Source organism: Diuraphis noxia, unplaced genomic scaffold (genome assembly GCF_037042655.1).
Source record: "Diuraphis noxia isolate RWA-SAM2 unplaced genomic scaffold, SU_Dnox_SAM2 contig0003, whole genome shotgun sequence".
Classification (NCBI taxonomy): domain Eukaryota; kingdom Metazoa; phylum Arthropoda; class Insecta; order Hemiptera; family Aphididae; genus Diuraphis; species Diuraphis noxia.
The window spans coordinates 42,267,696-42,288,198 of NW_028301713.1; the positions used below are offsets into that span (position 1 = coordinate 42,267,696).

Sequence of the window (20,503 nt, forward strand, 5' to 3'; positions counted from 1 at the left end):
GGCATTAAAAGAGATTTATAAAGAAGTAGTTTAATATTTAATTTAGAGTGTTTGTGTTATATAGCCTCAATAATTTTTTTCAAACTACAAATAATCTAGGTACCTACCTAATTTCTTCATTTAAACAATGGTCCAAATGTAAATTTTACGAATAACCTTTTTATTTAAAAAGTAAAACAAGTTATTTTCATTGTGGAAACTCCACATCATATTTTTACATGGAAATATCAAATAACAAATTGGGAATATCCAGATATCTTGCACTCCATTTTATTTGAATTGAAAAACTAAAAATGATAAACTCGACAATAATAAATAAATAAAAAATATAGATAAAACAGTAAAGCACACACTTGAATAGAACATATTGTGTTTATGCCGTGTATTATAAACGCGCTATGATGATTCTCGAACATGAGTGAAATTTTAATAATCACTAATCACTTCCTTTTGGCCAAAAAAGTAGAATGCTTAACCCATGGGTCCATATCAATAACTTTTGTTCTTACGAAAAAAAATATTAGACGGTACATTTTATTGTTCAATACATATTTAGAAATTTTTTAATATCCATGATTTTAAGAATCAAAATGTTATGCTGTTACCTTTTGCTTTACTTCTTGATAAAAATAAACATAAATACAGCACATTATTTTTAAGCTTAAAGAAATTTGGTTGCAAAATAATTAACAATTCCAACCAGTTACAGTTGTGGTGGACTTTGAAGGTACTATTCATAATGCATTCGAAATATTTTATCGACACTGTAAATTTGTCGTTGTAATTTTCATTCGTGTCACAGTTCGTACAGAAAAATCCAGCATTTAGGCCTAAATTAAAATAATGATGAATCTGAAATCAAAAATTTTTAGTTCACACATTCAGTTTACCATTCTTGCCTGATGCTAATGATATTGCTTTGTATAGATTTATTAGAACATTCAAAATATAGTAATATACCGTCTGACGATAAAGTATAACAATATTGTAACTTTATATCTGAAAACTATATTTTTTCGTATTCAGTATCTCCTCCAAAATCATGGTCTTCTAAAGACTACTAATGCAATTATACATGTGAATCCATTCATTTGAGATATATAATAATAGTTTTTAATTTTTATTATCATCATCCAAATCTCCATTCATTCATGAGTTATGAAAGATATATATACCAAAACATAAATTAAAATTGGAAGTATTCATAAAACATACACAGACAGAAATAAAACAACATCAATATGAAATTATACTCACACAAAAATTCAAATAACTTAATTGTATATAACAATATTAACCTACCGGAGGCTAATGGCCTTGTTGTTAAAGCCTAATTATCAATAATAAAAAAATTTTAAATATAGGTACACAAAGAAAATTGAAGGAGAATGTTAGTTTATCTCCAATGTTTGCCATAAAACTGAACATAAATAAATATGACTAGTTTTATTATTTTGATTAATCTTAATATGATTACCTACACTTTGAGTTTTTAATTGTGTAGCTGAATTTATTTTTGTACCAATATATAATAATGTATTGAACAACAGATATTTTTAGTATTAAAAAAACATATTTGTTTTTAGAATAATTTTAAGTTTTAATTATATACCTTAGTATTTTAAATGTTTTATAATATACAGGAGGACGGGGAAACAAAAATTCTATATTTTTTTTTTTCATATCCCAACTTCCAAAGTAATTTTTATTAAAATGTAGATCTCAGTTGCTACCAATTACATAATTATTATGAAAACTGTTTAACAACTAACTATAAAAACTAACAAAACAAACATTTTAGGACTTGTGTGACTTGACTTAAAATATGTTATTAAATAAGTTACAAATTAATAACAATTAGAATGTCATATAATTATTAACTACATAGAAACAATTCTGATCTCTCTTTGAGATGCAGAAATTTCAATGTTTTAATGCAAATCAAGGTACCATGCTTACTCCTTAAAAATATCAAATTCTAGAGCGAATAAATCTCAAAAGAATTAACAGTCTCATATCTCTGAGTATACGATAATTGTAAATTATATCAAATATGTATTGAATAATTATCAGAAAGTGTCTTTCAAAAAATGTACATATTTTGTTAATACAGAATAGAAAAAAAAAAATGAATAAATTAGACATTTCATAACCAAGGATTTATTGTTTATTAAATAATATATAATGTTAAAATTACTACAATATGTATATATTTATAAATATATAAATATATGTATAAATATATTATATATATTATATAAATATGTTTTTTATATTGTAGTAGTACACAAAATGTTTATCTACCAAGTTCGGAGGGATTAAACTCATAATTTTAAAGATAGGATATTAATTATCAATGCATAATTTGAGTTGTTAGATAATAATTGTAAAAAAAAAAAAAAATGTATAGTTAATAGAAGTTGTATTAAAAAAAATAATAATATATTATATATTTTATATATTATATTTATTTGAAAACATCAAATATGGTGTGAAATGGAGCCAAGTCGTTTTTACTTGTTAAAGATTTTTAATTCATATTTTAAAAATGTTCTTATGTTCTTATTTTGTAAAACAAAATAATTCACAAAAAAACAACAAAATAAAATACAATATTATAACTGTTCCATAAAGCCAGATAACCAACCTAGTGGTATTTAAATTGAGAATTAATACACATGTACATATTTTAAGTTTTAGAAATAGAACATTGATTTTTTTTTAACAATATTGTTGATGATTAGGAACTAAAAAAAAGCGGGCATTATCATAAATATATTTTTTTGAAAATTATGGCTCCAAAAATGTATATAAAAAAAATGAATAAATTAATTAAAATTATAAAATACTATACATATTTATATTTTATTACATAAAATATAATAACTAAGGAAAACTGTTTTAACTTTTTGTTTAAACTTTTTTTTTTTAAAACATATCTTTATTTACATTGTTAAAAGTTTATGTGTATGGATCTGTCAATTATGTTTCCCCCCTTTTCATTAACACTTCAGCATTCTATTATTTTCTTTCTTTTTTTATTAAGAAAAACAAACTGTAATTGGTTTTTTTTCTTCATATAAACATTTTCTAAAAACTATGTTTTACCCTACATGGGATCGGTTGATGATAACGGCTTCTTCACGGTCTTCTGGTGACAATTCCTTGTCTTCCCATCCCCAAATGCTACTATGAGTTCCATCACCAGTTCGATCAACACGTTTGCGTATCATGTCCATAGATACTGTTTTCAAGTCATAAGCCCACCCTATTTTAGAAAAGAAATCTATAAACCCAGTAGTTAAATTAGCACGATAATTTCCCAATTCTGCTGCTTTGTAGTCCCATGGAAATACATGATGATAGTTGTGCCATCCTTCACCGAGAGCACCCAATGCTACACCAATATTTTCAGAAGGATTGATAAATCTGCAAACAAAAATTAAGTTTAGACTAAAATGTATTTTCTACTAACAAATTTATACATTTCTTTCAATTGTATTCAGCACTGATTTCAACTTTTTTTTAAAATAAGCAGAATTAGTCATCATATTCGCATTTCAAATTTTTTATCAAAAACTGTTTAGAAATATAATCATTTTATTATTTCATGTCCCACCATAATTTTAGTAATTTACAAAAACAAAAAAATATTTATCACTTCTTATTCTAGAGCAGAATACTTTAGGAGAAATTTAAAAAAATTGAATTTTGAATACTTTTTATAAATTTTAAGTACTTATTTAAAGTTTAATGAGCAGTAATAAAATGTTGGTCCATAACACCACTTGTTTAAACTTGAAATTAATTATGTTAACTAATTAACTAATAATTTGAAATATTAAAATACGCCAAATTATCTTTTTTTTTTTTTTTAATAAGAAAATAAAACTATACATCTACTCAAAAAAAAAAAAAAAATTACAGTAAAAACTCCAAACTTATAATTAAAATAATATAAATGATTATATTTTACACTTACTTGTCATAAGGTCTATCACCCCACATATGAGCAGCACTATTTACAAGCCATGTCATATTTAAAGTGAAAGTATATCGGAACATGGTAGCCACAAACCATGAATTGGACCATGTTTCACCCCACATAAATACGGGCACACAAGTAGGAACCAAAAAACATAAGACCGGCATCAACAACAAATAATACCTAAAAAAATTTTTTAAATTAATATTTATGAATATTTTAAAATAAAATTATATTTACGTCATCTGGAATGCTACAACTGGATCTCGTTCTAAATCACTCATATCAATACCACGTCCTTTTTCTTTTATTTCAGGGTGTTTACGACACAACAACCATCCAACATGAGAAAAGAAAAATCCACGTTTGGCATTATGAGGATCAGCGTTTGTTTCACTATACTTGTGGTGCATACGATGATCTCGGGCCCATTCATAAATATGGTTCTATAACCAAAATAGATGCATTCAAATTTAATTGTTTACAATTATTACATACAAATTAAAACTAAACAAAATATAATTGAACAATAATAATTATAAACCTAAAATTATAGGTTAGGTAACTTAATTTGTAAACATTGTATCACTTAGCTTTACAAAACTAGAAACTTGGTATAGCAAACAATAGGATGTAAGGTTATCATATAATAAGAAACAAATAATTATGAGGGTTAGTTTCAATATTAAATTCGATTATTAACATAGAAACAATTTTAAATATTAAAAACTAAAATTAAATTATAATACAAGATCAATATAATATATTATTTGATGAATGACTTGTAAAAAAAATTATTTTGTATCCACAACATCACCATTAAAAAACAAAAGTATAATATTTAGTTTAAAAATAATAGTAATCAAATTGTTTGTGTATAAGTAATTTGAAGGTTTTAAAATAATTAAGTATCTGTGCTGATATTATTATTAATTAGTATAAAGTCACATATATATATATATAAATCATTTTCTCTATCATTATTTTTACAATATGCCTTTGTTAAAACAACACAATTGTAGTATACTAACAAACAATATTTTGAATATACCTTCAAATTTTAGTGTATTTGAATCTTAAATTACAAGTTTTAATTTTTTATTTTGGAATAATACAAAATAATTAAGCACTTTTCAACTAACCTCAAAGGCAATTGTATTGAAGATCATTAAAATAATACGTAATGGAAGTTTTGCTTTATATGATCGATGTGCCCATAACCTATGCGCTCCAGCAGTAATACCCAATCCAGACATTTGATACAGTAAGATTGCTAAATTACAAAAATAAATTAAAAAATAATACACATGATAATTATATAAACAATATAAGTTACCCCAAATTGATGTTGCTATTTTTGCAGAAGCAAACATTAGGTATGCACCATACAGTGCAGCTACATGTAGGTAAACAAATAAAGCAACATTTCGCCAGACAATTTGTCTTTGATATCTGTATGGTTTGTATTTGTTATTCTCAACAGTTTCTCCTTCAGCTATCTGATTTCCTTCATCAACAACAGATGGTTCCGAATCATCTTCATTGAATAAAACACTAGGAGTGCCAACTGGGCGCTTGGTCATATTTGGAGCCATTTTTAAATATTATTCCTATAATTGTAACACAAATAAAATAATATCAAACTAAATTATTTAGTTAACTTATTTTTTAAGAAAAAAATGTTCATAGTTATTAACACTTTTAGTTCATAAAAATCTAGCATTAAATTTCAATGTATATTTTTTTACATAATACAAAATATTAAATCATGGCATATTGGCATTGCATTTTTATGTATGTATTTTTAATCCCTTTAAGATAATTAATTCATACCATTTGTATTACCTGCAGTGCTTAATATTATGTTCATATTACATGGTATATATATTTATATGAATCGATGCATACCTACAGATGTGAAAAATAAAATGGTAAAATAAATTTGATGTAAATATTATGATACATCAGAATTAAATAAAGTGAATACATCATTGACTTAGTCAATTAACATATGGCAATGGTAATTTGTATTTCTAAATAATTCAATTGTTTATTAAAATATTTATATTATTGTATAGAAAGCATATAAAAAAGATTTAAAATCATACAGATTATAAAATAATTGAACAATTTTTTTTGTTAAGAAATTAAAGAGGGAACCTGTCAAATGAGCATAGTGTACAATATTCTTGTATAGTAGAAAAAAAATATTGTATCGCTGGCTTCCAAATTATAATAAATTAACTTAAATCAAACTTTAAGATAAAAACATTATCTGTGTTTGTACATTGAGTTTGACAAATAACTTTGTTTTGTTAGCTATTGGAAAAAAATATACAATTTAAATTTAATCAAGTATTCCACAAGAGCGAACAAAATATGTAAATAGTTTTTAATATTATTATTCATACACATATTGCACTTCAAACGCCACTTTATAATAATACCTATTATTTTTTTGTCGGAAGCAACCTACATAAAAACAAAACAATATTTTTAACAAAATACTGACATCATCACTATTCACTTAAATTTCATTTGCACAATCAAAATGTACCAATACTCAATATCGTATGTTAAAAATAATATATCAAAAGCAGAAAAAAATGCAAAGCGACAAAATAAATATCGACTTAACAAGCTATAATTTGTTTACGTAATAATCGTAGACAGTGTCTATATGATATTATTATACAAATTATCCAATATTGAGTACCTAAGGTTATTTTTAAATTATATTTGCAAATTTGCAATACGAAAATTGCACTTTCTTCATAGGAATGTGCCGTGTATACCTATTGAAATATAATATATAAACATCCATTATGGATATTAAATACTGTGAATTGTAATTATTCGTTGTTAATACATAAAAAATTAAGATTTAGAAAAATAGATTATTTATATCGGGTGGTATTTTTATGATTAGATATGTCATAAATTTATCAAAATGTTAACAGATGCATACGTAAACAATACATTTTGTTACGATAAGTTTATGGACTTAAAATTAAGAAAAAAAAACTATGAAATATTTTAATACGTTATATATTATTATTTTATTATTATATATTATTATTTATATTATAATACGTTCAATTGCGTAGATAATTGATAAGTGATAAGTGATTATGTAGTTTAATACTGAAACATGTTTTATAAACATGAAAATTATATTTGTTTGTCAATAATAATTTCATACATTTTTTATTTTACATTGATACGATTTTATACATATTTTAATAATTTAAAAATAGCAACTACACGCAATACACCGTAAATACTGAATGTTAACTTGTCAGTTACCAATTTAAATGTGTATAAACTATAAACATAATCAATGGTTAAAACCTCATTTAAAATGAAAGTATTTATTATTATACCCGCTGCGAATCATTGTATTAATAGGTAACTACAATTAACTAAGAAATAGAAACGATTTAATTTCTCAGTATGGATGTATGGTATATAGTTAATTATTTTGTAACTTTCCCTGGAAATACTTAAGTACAAATTAATAAGAATAGAAGCATCATTTATACCTAACTCAAGATTACATTGACTTACATAATATACAAATGACAAATGTAATTAATGGTATCGCAAAACTCGTTGATAACTTATTATAAGTTAAAAGAATTGTATTCATATTTTTTACGCCATGTACACGATTAAATCACGTGAATTTTTTTTTTAACAACTATTATTTAATGTCCAATAAATATTAAGTTAAGGCCATTTCATATTTTAATAGAAAAAAAACTAAATAACATCAATGATTCGTACACAAATAATTGATAAATTATTTATATTATTTATAAAATGATTATCATTAAATCAAAGTTTAAACAATGTAGTCATTATTAATTAATAGTTATCGTTTTTGAATATATTTTATCAAAACTCGCAACAAAATTGTATAACACGTAGTTACGGATATAATTTTTTTACCGATTATCACTTATTGGAAAATAAACATGTCTAAATTTACAGTTTTGGTAAATGGTAATAAGTAATAACAAATGAATTACTGAACATTAAAAAGAAAAATATAGAAATAGGTAGCATTATAACAATAGTATTAGCGGTGTTGTATATAACAACGTACCTATACTCACGCAATGCAGTTTTCTCATTGCTAGTAATTTTGTAGAACCCAGTTAGGGTGGGGAAGCTACTCCAGAATGAATAGTCACATATCACATTGATGAAGAATTATACGAGTCATAGTTAATCTGATAATCTAATTTTTTAGGGAGTTATCATGACCATTAAATAATATCATAGTCCTCCGAAAAAAATGTATGCTAATTATTATCATAAATTTATCATATAAGTTTACCCTTACTTTGACCATCTAAAAATGCATTTCAAGTCATTAAAATTAGTGTATTCATGAAGTAACAAATATTAATAAAATGTAATACGTATTATTCCTATTCAATCACTCTGTATATGCCACTATATAAAGTATAAATTATTAAATATTTTATTGATTTAATGATAGAGCAGATCTAGCCTCTTTAAGACTACTCTATTCTATATCTAAGGTTCCGCCTATATTAATTCTTAGTTATTATTTTTAACTAGAATACAAGTTATGATGTTGAAAAATGTATAATTTCACAACAAGTTTTAACCAGAAGCAATAAACAGAAAAATTTCTCTTTCTTACTCTCAAAACAAAGAAGATTTAACTGGTATTGAAAAATAAATATTGTGAATATTCAACGAAAATATAAATACCCTTCCGAATAAATTTTTTATACATTAGCTGTGTATAGGATCTCTTTTTTACTAAAAATGTGAAATTTACTTTTTGAGACTTGAAACATATCTAATCATTCGATTATCACAATTTTTATTTTAACAAGGTCGGGGAGGTCATATATATCAGAAACCTCTTCCTGCGCCAATCCGAATGCGACTAATTGTCAATTAGGTAATAGTCGTACTAAAGTGTCTACATTTCAAAATAATGCTTCCCCAGAAACGAATTTGACCTTACGTTATTGTAAAATTCTAAAAATAAGAATCAATTTGACCTCAAAACTAAATAAAAATTGTCTACTGCAACAAATGTTAAATTTAGATGGATTAGCAGTAAATCAATGGGTGAAAGCATTGAAAGAATGGATGGTTCAAAATAAATTGTATACATTTTCAACTCGTTTTAGAATTACGTTATATAACTATAGAATATACATGAGTACAGAATGTACAGATGCAAAAGGCGAGATATTCGAGTGTCCGATTTCAAAGTATGGCCAAGACTGATTTCACCTTTCGTTTAATAATTAATTTTGAACTAACATTATATAAATACGATAACACTCTGGAGTCTTAATGTGAGGGTAGCTAAAAATAAATACTAAGAATGCGAGAGTAGGAGAGAAATTAAAAACGGAAGAATAATAAATAATTTGTTTACTATAAGTTATAAAAAGGGTGAAAGTGATGTAAAATAAAAAAATTAACGATAAAATTATAAACTATAATGACGCGACTTTTTTTTTATTACCTATTGAATATTGATTGATTAAAGTAAACAATAGAATATATATAAAACGCTTGAAATATTTTACTGAAGCAGAATAGTTAGTATTTACTTATAGATAAGTACAACTATTATATTACAATTTTAATTCCTTCAACAGCCTCGGAATTCCGATAATAACTACACTTTAGTAAGCAAGATTTAGAATTTTATAGAAATAAAATAAAATATGTTCTACATTTTGGAAATATAATTAAGAGAGATTATAGGTACAGTTCAAACTCGGAGCATTGTGAAAAATCTAATTATTTAACTCCTAATTCATGAAATAGACACGTAAAATGTACCTATGATTTGGTAAAATAATTAAGACGCCACACCCGGATGTGTGTTGTCTCAGTCTTCCAAATGTACATCGCAAATTGTTGTCTGGCAGAACCAGTTTGTGTTTTTGTGGTTTAATATTAGAGAGAATTGACCTATTATCAAATTTAAAGGTAAAAATATTATTAATGGCATTTGTAGGATTTTATTAATATTTTAATTTTAAAGTGAGTAACCATGAAAAGTATTATAATTTTTAAATGTTTAAAAGGTTCATAAGTAGCTTTAAAATTAAAAAACTTAAGAGATAATGTAGAATATTCTTATTATTCACTTTAATATTAAAACTAACAACACAAAATCGGATCCACTGAATCCAAATTTGTGATGTTGTGCATTTGTGAGAAGCAACACATCTGGATGTGATATTTTCTTAACCATACGATTTGTATTCATAAAGCTAAATGTTTAACAATATTTTACTTATTGGTTTGAATTTCAAGACTTGGATAAGTTTCATAGGAAATAGTTAATTTAGTAGGGACATTAATAAGCAATAATATATTATTATTTTTATTTTATTTCATACCAGTACAATATTGCTAAATACTTTACTACTTCAAAACTATAACCTTTCTTTACAGAGTTTTTTATGGTCGCTACAACCAGACAGGACTGAAAAATTCAAATTAGGAAATTTCTTACTCAGTCTACATTATAAACTATATCTTTTAAACAATTTGAAAGGAAAGTGAGTTTTTTAGCATACCAATAAATGTTAAATTTTAAATAGAACAATATAAATTGTACAAGACATCTTAGTTCTCAACATTTGATTCTAGTTGGGAATATTAAAACATACAATTTACACTGAATATTTCATACAATTAATTACTAGAAAATTGTCCAGGCCACCAGGAATCTTTTAGGTTCAACAATAAAATGTTTTAAATTTCGCTGTAAGTTTAGTCTCTGATAAAATATATTAATCAGTAATTATTGCTATAATAATATTATATTTATATTACCTAGTTATTTTGATATCAAATTTTACTAAATACCCACTAATAAGTACTTAATTATAATGTACAACATTTATAACAAAATAATTGCATGGTCATCAATCATCAAAAAATAATTATTAATTTTATTATACTATTATTAAATTAACACTCGAATTAACATGTTTAGATTTACAATGTACATTTAGAAGGGGATTTTAAATATTACATAAATTATGGCCATCGAACAATTAATGAATCAAGAGGTATGGAAAATATAAATTTATTTAAATTTTTACATATTTGTAATTTATAAAAATGATTTTGATATATATTACGAAATAAATTAAGCTTCACTGATTATTTTTTCAAAAGGCCATGGAGCAAATATATTTCATAAAACTATCTGATTAAATACAGTTATACCCTAAAGATTTTAATACAAATAAAAATATAGTGAAAGTTCTAATAATAGGTATCTCTAAATAACAGACAACATTTCAGAGTATATTCGATATTCATACGTTTTGCTGTACCTTTAAAAACAAGCTTTAATTAAGTTGTGTATATGAAAAGATTTGTTTTAATATTAATAATCAACCATAAATGTTGAGGTACATTAAAAAAATAATTTTGAAACTGGTAGTTTGAAAAAAATATATATCAACTATATTTAACATGACAATAGGTTTTATCATTTTATTAAAGGTCATATGTCTATTATGTATACACCGTTGGTTTTTCATGAAAATTATATCTGTTGATTAATGATAAAGCACATAAAACACATAAACTACCTATTCCATTTCTATCATAAAACATAATAAGAGCAATTTTTTTTTACCTTGATATTGTCAATGATTTTTACCTTAACATCACAATGATATTAATCCCATTGAACAAAGAGATCAAATCATTTTAATACAAAATGTATGTAAAATAAAAATAAGTTTATGATAAGACTAAAGGTATGAATGATAATACTATTTTATGTAGTTAAAATATTTGACCTATTAATAAGTTCACAATAAGTGAACCTGTAATAAATAATAACTATACCATTTAGTAGGAATATAAAATAACATAAAATACTTTGAACTACTATATGATCAATACTTTGACAGAATTAGTAAACACCAAAACCAAGTTTTATTTAGTAAAATCATTTTTTTTTTCCAAAATAATGGTATTGGGTAAATTTTACATACATAGGACATTTTTCATTTTTTCTTAAATTAAAAATTCACCCGAATTTAAAATCTTACTTTAAATAATTGCAATATTTACAGTTCTTACATATAAATTCAATAGTAGGTACTTTTAGCACATAAACCAGTACTCATATCATATCTTTTTTTGAAGAGAATCATACAACATTATGCAACTTTAGTGAGCAATACAAATTTAATTGACAGTCATTATTGAAATAAAATTAAACACATTAATTAAAGTAACTCTCGTAACACTCAAATACAGCACAATGGTACCCAATTACTCACTTTTTTTTAAATGGCAACATAGAATACTAATTTTATATTCCAAAGCAGAATATTATTTGAGAATAATTATGATAGATGTAAATTGATTTTTTAATAAGTTATTATTTAAATAATTTTAAGTTCAGCAGAATAATGTATCATTTTGCAGGATAACCCTGTACTATTCCACTCCAACCGATCTAAACTTTAAATACTCTAAGCAAGTAAATTAATTACTCATTCTAAATTTGATAAGTATGTATCTAAGTTCTCAACAGAAAAACTAAAATTTTAAATAAAACATTATCAAATACTTTTTTAAATTATGTGTGTGAACTCATAATACTGATTCAATTAAATGTCTTAATGTAAGAGAAAGAAATTTATCTACAAATAGGTACCTAATTTAATATTTGTAAACAATCTGACCTTGACTTTTATAAGTTTTTAATTCATTGGAAACGGATCTCATAAATATTGTAATATAAAAGGAAACTATGCATGTAATTAAAAAATAAATATATTTTCACAATATACCTATGTAGTATTATGTGTGGTATAATTATGAATAATATGTGCATGATTTTACTTAACAATTATTTAGTTGATTTTTTAAATATTTGCCAAGCAAAAATTAGTAATCAATTACAATCCACTACATTTTTAGTTTATTCTAACAGAAATCTAAAATTTAAGGGTTTTATCAAATCACATCATAATTTATCTAATAAACTTGTGGGGTCAACAACAATTCTTATTAAAATAAATACATTTTTAAAGACGTCATTAGAAAGTATCATAACAATATAATTACCATAAATATATTATCGTATTACATGTTACTTATTTATTAGTTTATTATATAACAAATGTACTGAAAATTAATTTACATACCTAAGCAAATAATTAAAAATAAAAATATATATTTAATCATAGGCACCTTATCAAATCTTCTTAAAATTAAGACTAATCACCTAATCAAAATTTATTAAAATTGAACAGTTTTTCATAGAAATATTTAATTATGTTTAATAACACATATTCTTAGTAATATAACCTTACCAAAAAGTATAATAAATTATTTATTTTCAACCTAAAAATATTTATTTTTTGATACATTTAAATCAATGATAATGAATACCTAAATAGGTAATTAAAAATCATGAAACATAAAAATACCAAATTAATCCCTTAATAATTTACAATTTTTCTACATGTATTTAAACATAAATAAATATGGTAAGTTAATAACAATTGTACATTTAATATAATTTAGTAAAGTTATCTCAAAAGGTTTTGCAACAGGAAATGCCAAAATATATATAGTACTCAATAATTTTAATTTATTTAAACTTAATTAAATAGATACTACATTAATTAATTCTTTATACCGAAAAAAAAATTAAAATATTTTAAAATAATAGACATAACTTTATAAACCGTAAATTATTAATTATAATTCAACATAAAAAATTGTTAGTTTTGCTTTAAATACAAAATCTTCATAATTTAAGTTATATTTCTGAAATTTGATATTATTTAAATAATTTAATATCTAAATACAATTTAAGGTCAACTAATATAAGTATTTATTTACTAATTGACCTGCTAATGTTAGCTAATATTGTAGATAGTGATTATCAGTACAAGTAATTACTTCAATAATTAGTTTGTACAGTAACACATTAGATGAAATTATTTTCAAATTTACAAATTAAATATGTACACCATAGAGCTGAAAGACAAATATGACCAACAAATCAATCTCAGAGGCGGTATTTTATTTGGCATTAGGTACAAAAAAATTGATAACATTCCAAGTTACATGAATTTAAATCAGATGTCCAATACAGTGGGTAGCAATAATATAATATCATATTAAGAATTTAAATCAATCATTTACCTGATATTACGATCCAATGTAATTCAAGTATTTGAACGCGTATTGAAGAATACTCGTATCACAGGAAAATATAACTATATTATATAAAATATTTATGTTAGCACATGAATTTTTCTATTTTTAAGATAGACCGCAATCGGAACGACAAAGGTCGTGAGACCAATAACAGTACATATTTATTCCCGAAGTCCAAATAATAACACCTCTAAGTGCGTCGTAAAAAATAACACACCACGCCGAAAAGGAGGCAAACTGAACGTCGTGCGACGAGCGGTAGTTGTTTTTATTAAAATTCCAATTTATTACGTATGCCGAAGAGACCGCGAAAATGTTTACGTTACGATATCGATATGCTTGTTACAGTAATATAACACGAAAACAAGTTTGGACATGAATAACGGAATAGCGAGTGATACAGTTGCGGGCCGCAACGTTCGCGCAAACGGCAAGAACTGAAAATAACTATTTTGTTCAATTACTTAATAGTTTATAAGCTAATATACCTATGGACATTGGACACGACTGGGAAACGGAAAATTAACGGACGACCCCTTTCTGATAAAACGTGATAAAAAAGCATGACGTAATTGTGGCCGTAACCCCCACTACTCCATTAAGAGTGAGCGTAGTGTGCATCGGAGCAGCTGCTGCTGTCGAGCCACACGACGCCAGCTCATCAGTGTTGCACGGCATTACGGCAACATTCAACCGTTGAAAAATGCGCGTAAAGTGCGTTCTCGACCTAGAGGAAGGTTACGTCGAAATACGAAACGAATTACAATTATCATTTATCACCATTATGTGATACGTGGTTTTTCGTAGTAGTTTCAATAATAAAGCTTGTAATCCTTTTTTATGCTCAGTGCCCAAGCCGAATTTCGCGAGAAAAAAAACCCCAGCATATTTTTTACATAAGAAATAATAGAAATAAAATTGATATGGTATATTATTTTGGAAATTGATATTTAATAAAAAATTGCCTTTTACCCTACATGTAAAAAAAATTGCATGCGTGTAGTATATAATATTATGTGATTATAATATAACCTAGTCAGCCACGAACTTAAAATAATAATTAAAAATAAATAATTTATCTACGACGATTATAGGATGCGTAGTATACTGTTATCTACTATCTACCAAATATCTAATACCGGAACTGAAATAAATAACAACTAATTGGTCAGTTAAAATTTCATCTTGATCGCGTTTAAATTTGAGTAAACTGATGAAAATTCTGAAAGTTTAAGTATCGTGGCATACGTATTATATCCAAATAACATAATACGAGTATATATTTAGTAATATTGTTTTTTTGGAGTATAAGACCGTTTTTATAAAATAACATAATACTACCAATATAATGCTGGGGAATTTTTTTTCAACTACCGCCCTAACTTTATGTCACTGTCTGATATTCATAATGGTTATCCAGATGATAAGATATTATATGATTTTAATAAAATATATTTGGTGTAACAAATATAATACGTATTATTTTTGCCGGTAGAAAATGGAAACCATGACTATGAGTCATATCCTCATACGTTATTAATTAATTCGTGAACGCTTTACGGTAACACGTCATGTTTTAGTACATAACACCACAATCATTTACATATTAAATAGTCAGATAGCAACTGTTATATTAAAAGCAATTGTTATATTTAAAACATACAAGGTGCCTTTTTTTTCGATCGACCACTTTTGACTTAAAACCACCCACCAAAAAATTAGATAGTTTTACGAAATATGTTCCTAGTTTCATTAAAATATACAATAATTATGTCATAAATAATTTTTCTTCTCGTGGCTGTAAATAAGTATTAACAACATAATACAATATGTTCCATATCTAAAACACTCTCAACGTTTTAACTTAAGAGTGAGTTCTGAAAAATGTATGTATACATTTATATGAATATTTTAGGTAAAAAAATATTAAAAGGGCAAACTGAAAATCAAATAATGATGATGGCGATGATGCATAGTAGTTTTACAAAATATGTTGATAATTATTATTAATATTGTACACATTTTTAATCATTTTTGTAGAATAGCATTAGTAAATAACTAATAAACAAAAAGTAACATGCACATGGGCAAATAGCTTATTCTAAGTAATGTTAAATTAAATGCATAATTTTGTTTATAATTAAGTACATTAATACTGAATATATGAATAAATTATGAATGAAATATGTGATAATAAACCAATAATCAATAATTTAAATTTAAAAAAATCCAAATACACCAGCATAATATTATATTAATATCAAAAATGAATAGGTGTGCAACTGTTTATTGATAAGGCATATTTCAACTGAAATATTATCATTTTGTTGTAGGATTGACTATTGAGCATAGTGTAACTCATTCTATAAGAAGTATACCTTACACAATCTGGGTTTTCGTCCCAGTTTGCAAACAGAGGCGTTCACAGATATTTTCAATGGGAGGGATTGTATAAAAATTATTTGTTTAATATGTGTATACATCAAAATATTTTTTAAATTTTATTATTACATAATATAGTAAAAAATACCAAGGGGAAATTCGATTATCCAAATTCATAATCACATGTGCTTGCACATGTGCATCGTTTTATTTTTGTGCATACTACAGTGTTTAGGACATATAAATAAAAATATGCAGTCTTATCATTAAGTATACTAATTTTTCTTAAGGATTATGCTATGAGGATAGAGAATGGTAGAATGATAAACCATAATTTAAACAATAATAGCATGTATTTGAATATTTCACCTGCATTTACTGTAATATAAATAATAACATTAATTATCTGTAACAGCAAATTTATTGTTGAACCAAACATATTATTAAAATAAGTTAAACCATCACAGAAGACCACTTTATTTATAATTATTAATTCATAGAAATGTCAATTGGTTAATAAATTTATAGACATATAAAAAGTTAATTTTTTTCTAAATAAACATTTAAATAGAGCATAACAAATTATTAGACGAGTAACTCGTCACGAGTTATGATTACTTTATAAATAAGATAAGACATAATGATAAAAAACCAGTTAAATGTACTGTATTATAGGTTAAGGATAACCAGTTTCAAATTGTAATTTTTTTTTTTTTTTGAATTATTACTGAAAAATTGTATGGTGTTATTTAACTATCCAAAAATGTAGTTGCATATTATAATAAAACTGTTTATTAAACAAAATCAATGAATAAATCTGTTGTGATAATTGTACAGATTCTATGAAATATAATAAATAATAGCATTTGAAAAAAATATAAGTTTATAATTTATCATACAGTGTTATATTATTACTAAAATTTAATTTGTGATGAAGAAAAATGAAGAAAAACAAATCGAATAGACGAAGACACATCCAACTGGCAACTACTATGTAGGTAAACTAATTTATAGTATTTTAGAATGAATAACTATTTATTAAACTTGCTTGTATTATTAAAAAATTGGTAGTGGTTTCATGAAATATTATCGTTTATTTAAAAAAAAAAATTATAAAAATGTAATGTAGTTACTAGTTACAAAAAATATATTTAATTAACATTTAGTTTAATTTATTAGGTATAATTTTAAAATTTAGTCTGTTGCAATAGCATACAATAAGTGGTCGTGTGGTTTACTAGTAGGTCTGTAATATAAAAAGTAATGTAGTTAAATATTCGAACATTAGATTTATGTAAATTTTTAGGATTAAGTAGTTACATTATGTGGCATGTGTAAATTCTAAATACTCGTTAAGTTTTAAGTATAATATTATACTTATATAATAACATTATGCTTTAATAGACATGGTTATTCTTTGATAAGCCTTTAGTCCTATTTTCATCATAAAGCCAACTACTTATTGCTGATAATCATTATGAAATATACATAGGGTTAATGAAAAATTTAATTTAAAAATGTTGAAATAACATTATATTAATATTATGATTAATTATAATTTATTACTAAATGATAATTTATTAGACATTTATAAAGGTATATTGATGTCTGCTAAACATAATGAAATTATGGAAGTCAATACTTTATAGTTTATACTCAAACTATTAATATTTATGAGTTTATTATAGTCAGTATTCGTAGTAGACAACTTACTATACCATGAGATAATATCATGATAATGTATTAGATGAATGATGAGACTATTGGAAATACATATCAGTAGATAGGTGACTAACATACAACACTTCAACTAGAGACAACCAGACAACTAAATGGATATCTTTGAATTAGATGAAAAGCAATTAATTAAATAAAATGCAATCAAACGAATAAAACTAACAACTATATAGTATTGTCGACAACATTACCAAATTCACCATAAATAAGTGTGCAAAACTTACCTTTCAAACAATGTATAAACGAATCAAAATCTTTTGAAAACAAACACTAACATCTAATAATTAAGTATAAGTTTAGATTAAAACACTTTTTGAATGGTTAAGTACCCGATTAATCATTATTTAAAAAAAAATTTGACCATAACTTGATGGAAATAATTCGGCACATCAAAAGAAAGTTTCTAGAAATTGAGGTTACGTGTGTTCATCGATTCCTCTTTAAATCTCCCTGGAATTTTTCGCAGCGGTGATAGTGTGATGATAGAACAATATTACAGTATCACTATCACAAATTCACAAAAAATGATATGTTTAGAATCTGATATGACATATTATGAGCAAGCTGCAGGCTCTTTATGTATACCAACTAACTACTTAGTCAGCTTAAAATGGTTAGATCACGGCCTTAGACTAGTTAGATCATACACCAATTTATTGTATATGAATATATGATTTGAGCATGATGTAGAGAAGATATTTTCATATAATGACATTTTTTTTTGTTATTGATAGGTCCCTAGGTATGAGAAGGGGGAGGCAAAAATTAGTTTACACGCCACTATTGTGAAATATTTTGTTTTACCTATTGTCTATTAAGTATTTATGATTAATTCTATTTAAAATATTTATTTTCATTATTTATAATTTAAATTATTGTCTGTGGATAAATGCAATTAATTAAAAAATATATATAATGTATAAATCTGTGATTTTAAATATGTATGAATATATATATAATATTATACAATCCTAATATATGATAATACCATATTGGGAGTTGGGACAAAATATTTAAATTAAAAAAAAAATTAGAACCCTGTTTAAAAAAATAATTCAAATTTTGTTGTTAAAAAATATTTTTTAAATTGTAGTAGCAAAATCCTTCATTAGTTTATTAGTACTCTTTTTAAACGGTTTGTATCCTATATAAATATGTTTTGAAGAAAAAAGTATTCTTACCTACCATATATATTATTTTAGTATTAATATAATTTTTGCTAATTACTAGTAGCTATTTAAATAATATATTACATAACTGATATGTCACTATGATTTAGTGTAACACTAACTATAAATAATATAATTATTAATTTATTAAACTTTATACACAGTACCTATATTATTATTTTATTATTATATAAGTATAATTGAATGTTTTTAAAATATGATATAAAAATTAGCAATGTATCTAATTAAAAAAATAATGTAATTTTTATTAATATTCTCTATTGAAATAGGTTTTTATATATTTTTTCATAGGATATTTTGTCCCTGGATATTTCAGATTTTCAGCTCCCCCTTTGTACGCCAATGCCCAATGCATCAATATATGACTAAAGCAGAAGTGTTATTATAATATATTTTGCTTTATTAGTTATTAATGTTTTTATACATGTATTATATACACTATACACATTTTTTTATACAATATTAATATATAAATAAGTAACATTGTATATATTAGTAATTAAAGTAGATACCTATCTACTATCTAGGTTCTAGGTAATATCAAATAATTTTTATACATAACATACCTATTGGCTATTATAGTATATATTATGCAGGTATTATAATACTATAACATAAAGCGAAAAGGTATAAACTACATAAATAGGTACATATCGTTATATTAATATTTAAAGAATAGTCTAAAGTTCATTTAAACAAGAGTACAAAGTTTTTAAAAAAGTATATTGAAACTAATATTAGGTGTGTTATAATCATTTTTCAATAACGTTACGTAATAAGTAATAAGGAATAACCAATTATTGAATTATTAAACACTTATTTCCATAATATGTAGGTGTAAGGTCTATATCATATTATGCATGATGCATGTATTACAAATATAAAGAGTTACTAGTTTAGAAGTATTAAAGCGTTATACACAACAGTGATAAAAATTTGAATATTTAAAGTAGACCTATGTGGCTATATGACTTGTTACTATTGGAAAGTC

General features: G+C 24.4%; 1 protein-coding gene across 2 annotated transcripts; it reads right to left on the bottom strand.

Moving 5' to 3' along the window:
* Positions 1–1,851: 1,851 nt before the first annotated feature.
* On the bottom strand, positions 1,852–18,723 carry LOC107170274 (acyl-CoA Delta-9 desaturase-like). 2 transcript variants are annotated; one of them, XM_089224153.1, is made up of 6 exons: positions 18,547–18,723; positions 5,322–5,595; positions 5,128–5,258; positions 4,226–4,431; positions 3,983–4,168; positions 1,852–3,429 (listed from the first exon to the last, which is right to left on the bottom strand). In XM_089224153.1, the coding sequence occupies exons 2-6, from the start codon at positions 5,578–5,580 to the stop codon at positions 3,105–3,107; spliced, it is 1,107 nt and encodes a 368-aa protein (XP_089080279.1). In that variant the 5' UTR covers positions 5,581–5,595; positions 18,547–18,723; the 3' UTR covers positions 1,852–3,104. The 2 variants fall into 2 exon arrangements, with proteins under 2 accessions (XP_089080279.1, XP_089080280.1); XM_089224154.1 differs by lacking the exon at positions 18,547–18,723 and adding an exon at positions 14,189–14,671.
* Positions 18,724–20,503: the final 1,780 nt, after the last annotated feature.

Bases quoted from the DNA above. Each gene is read 5' to 3' on its own strand.
- LOC107170274 (XM_089224153.1), bottom strand. From the start codon at position 5,580: ATGGCTCCAAATATGACCAAGCGCCCAGTTGGCACTCCTAGTGTTTTA. The intron at 5,259-5,321 runs GTAACTTATATT...TTTGTAATTTAG, and splicing joins AATAGCAACATCAATTTGGG to CAATCTTACTGTATCAAATG. The intron at 4,432-5,127 runs GTTAGTTGAAAA...TTTTGGTTATAG, and splicing joins TCAATACAATTGCCTTTGAG to AACCATATTTATGAATGGGC.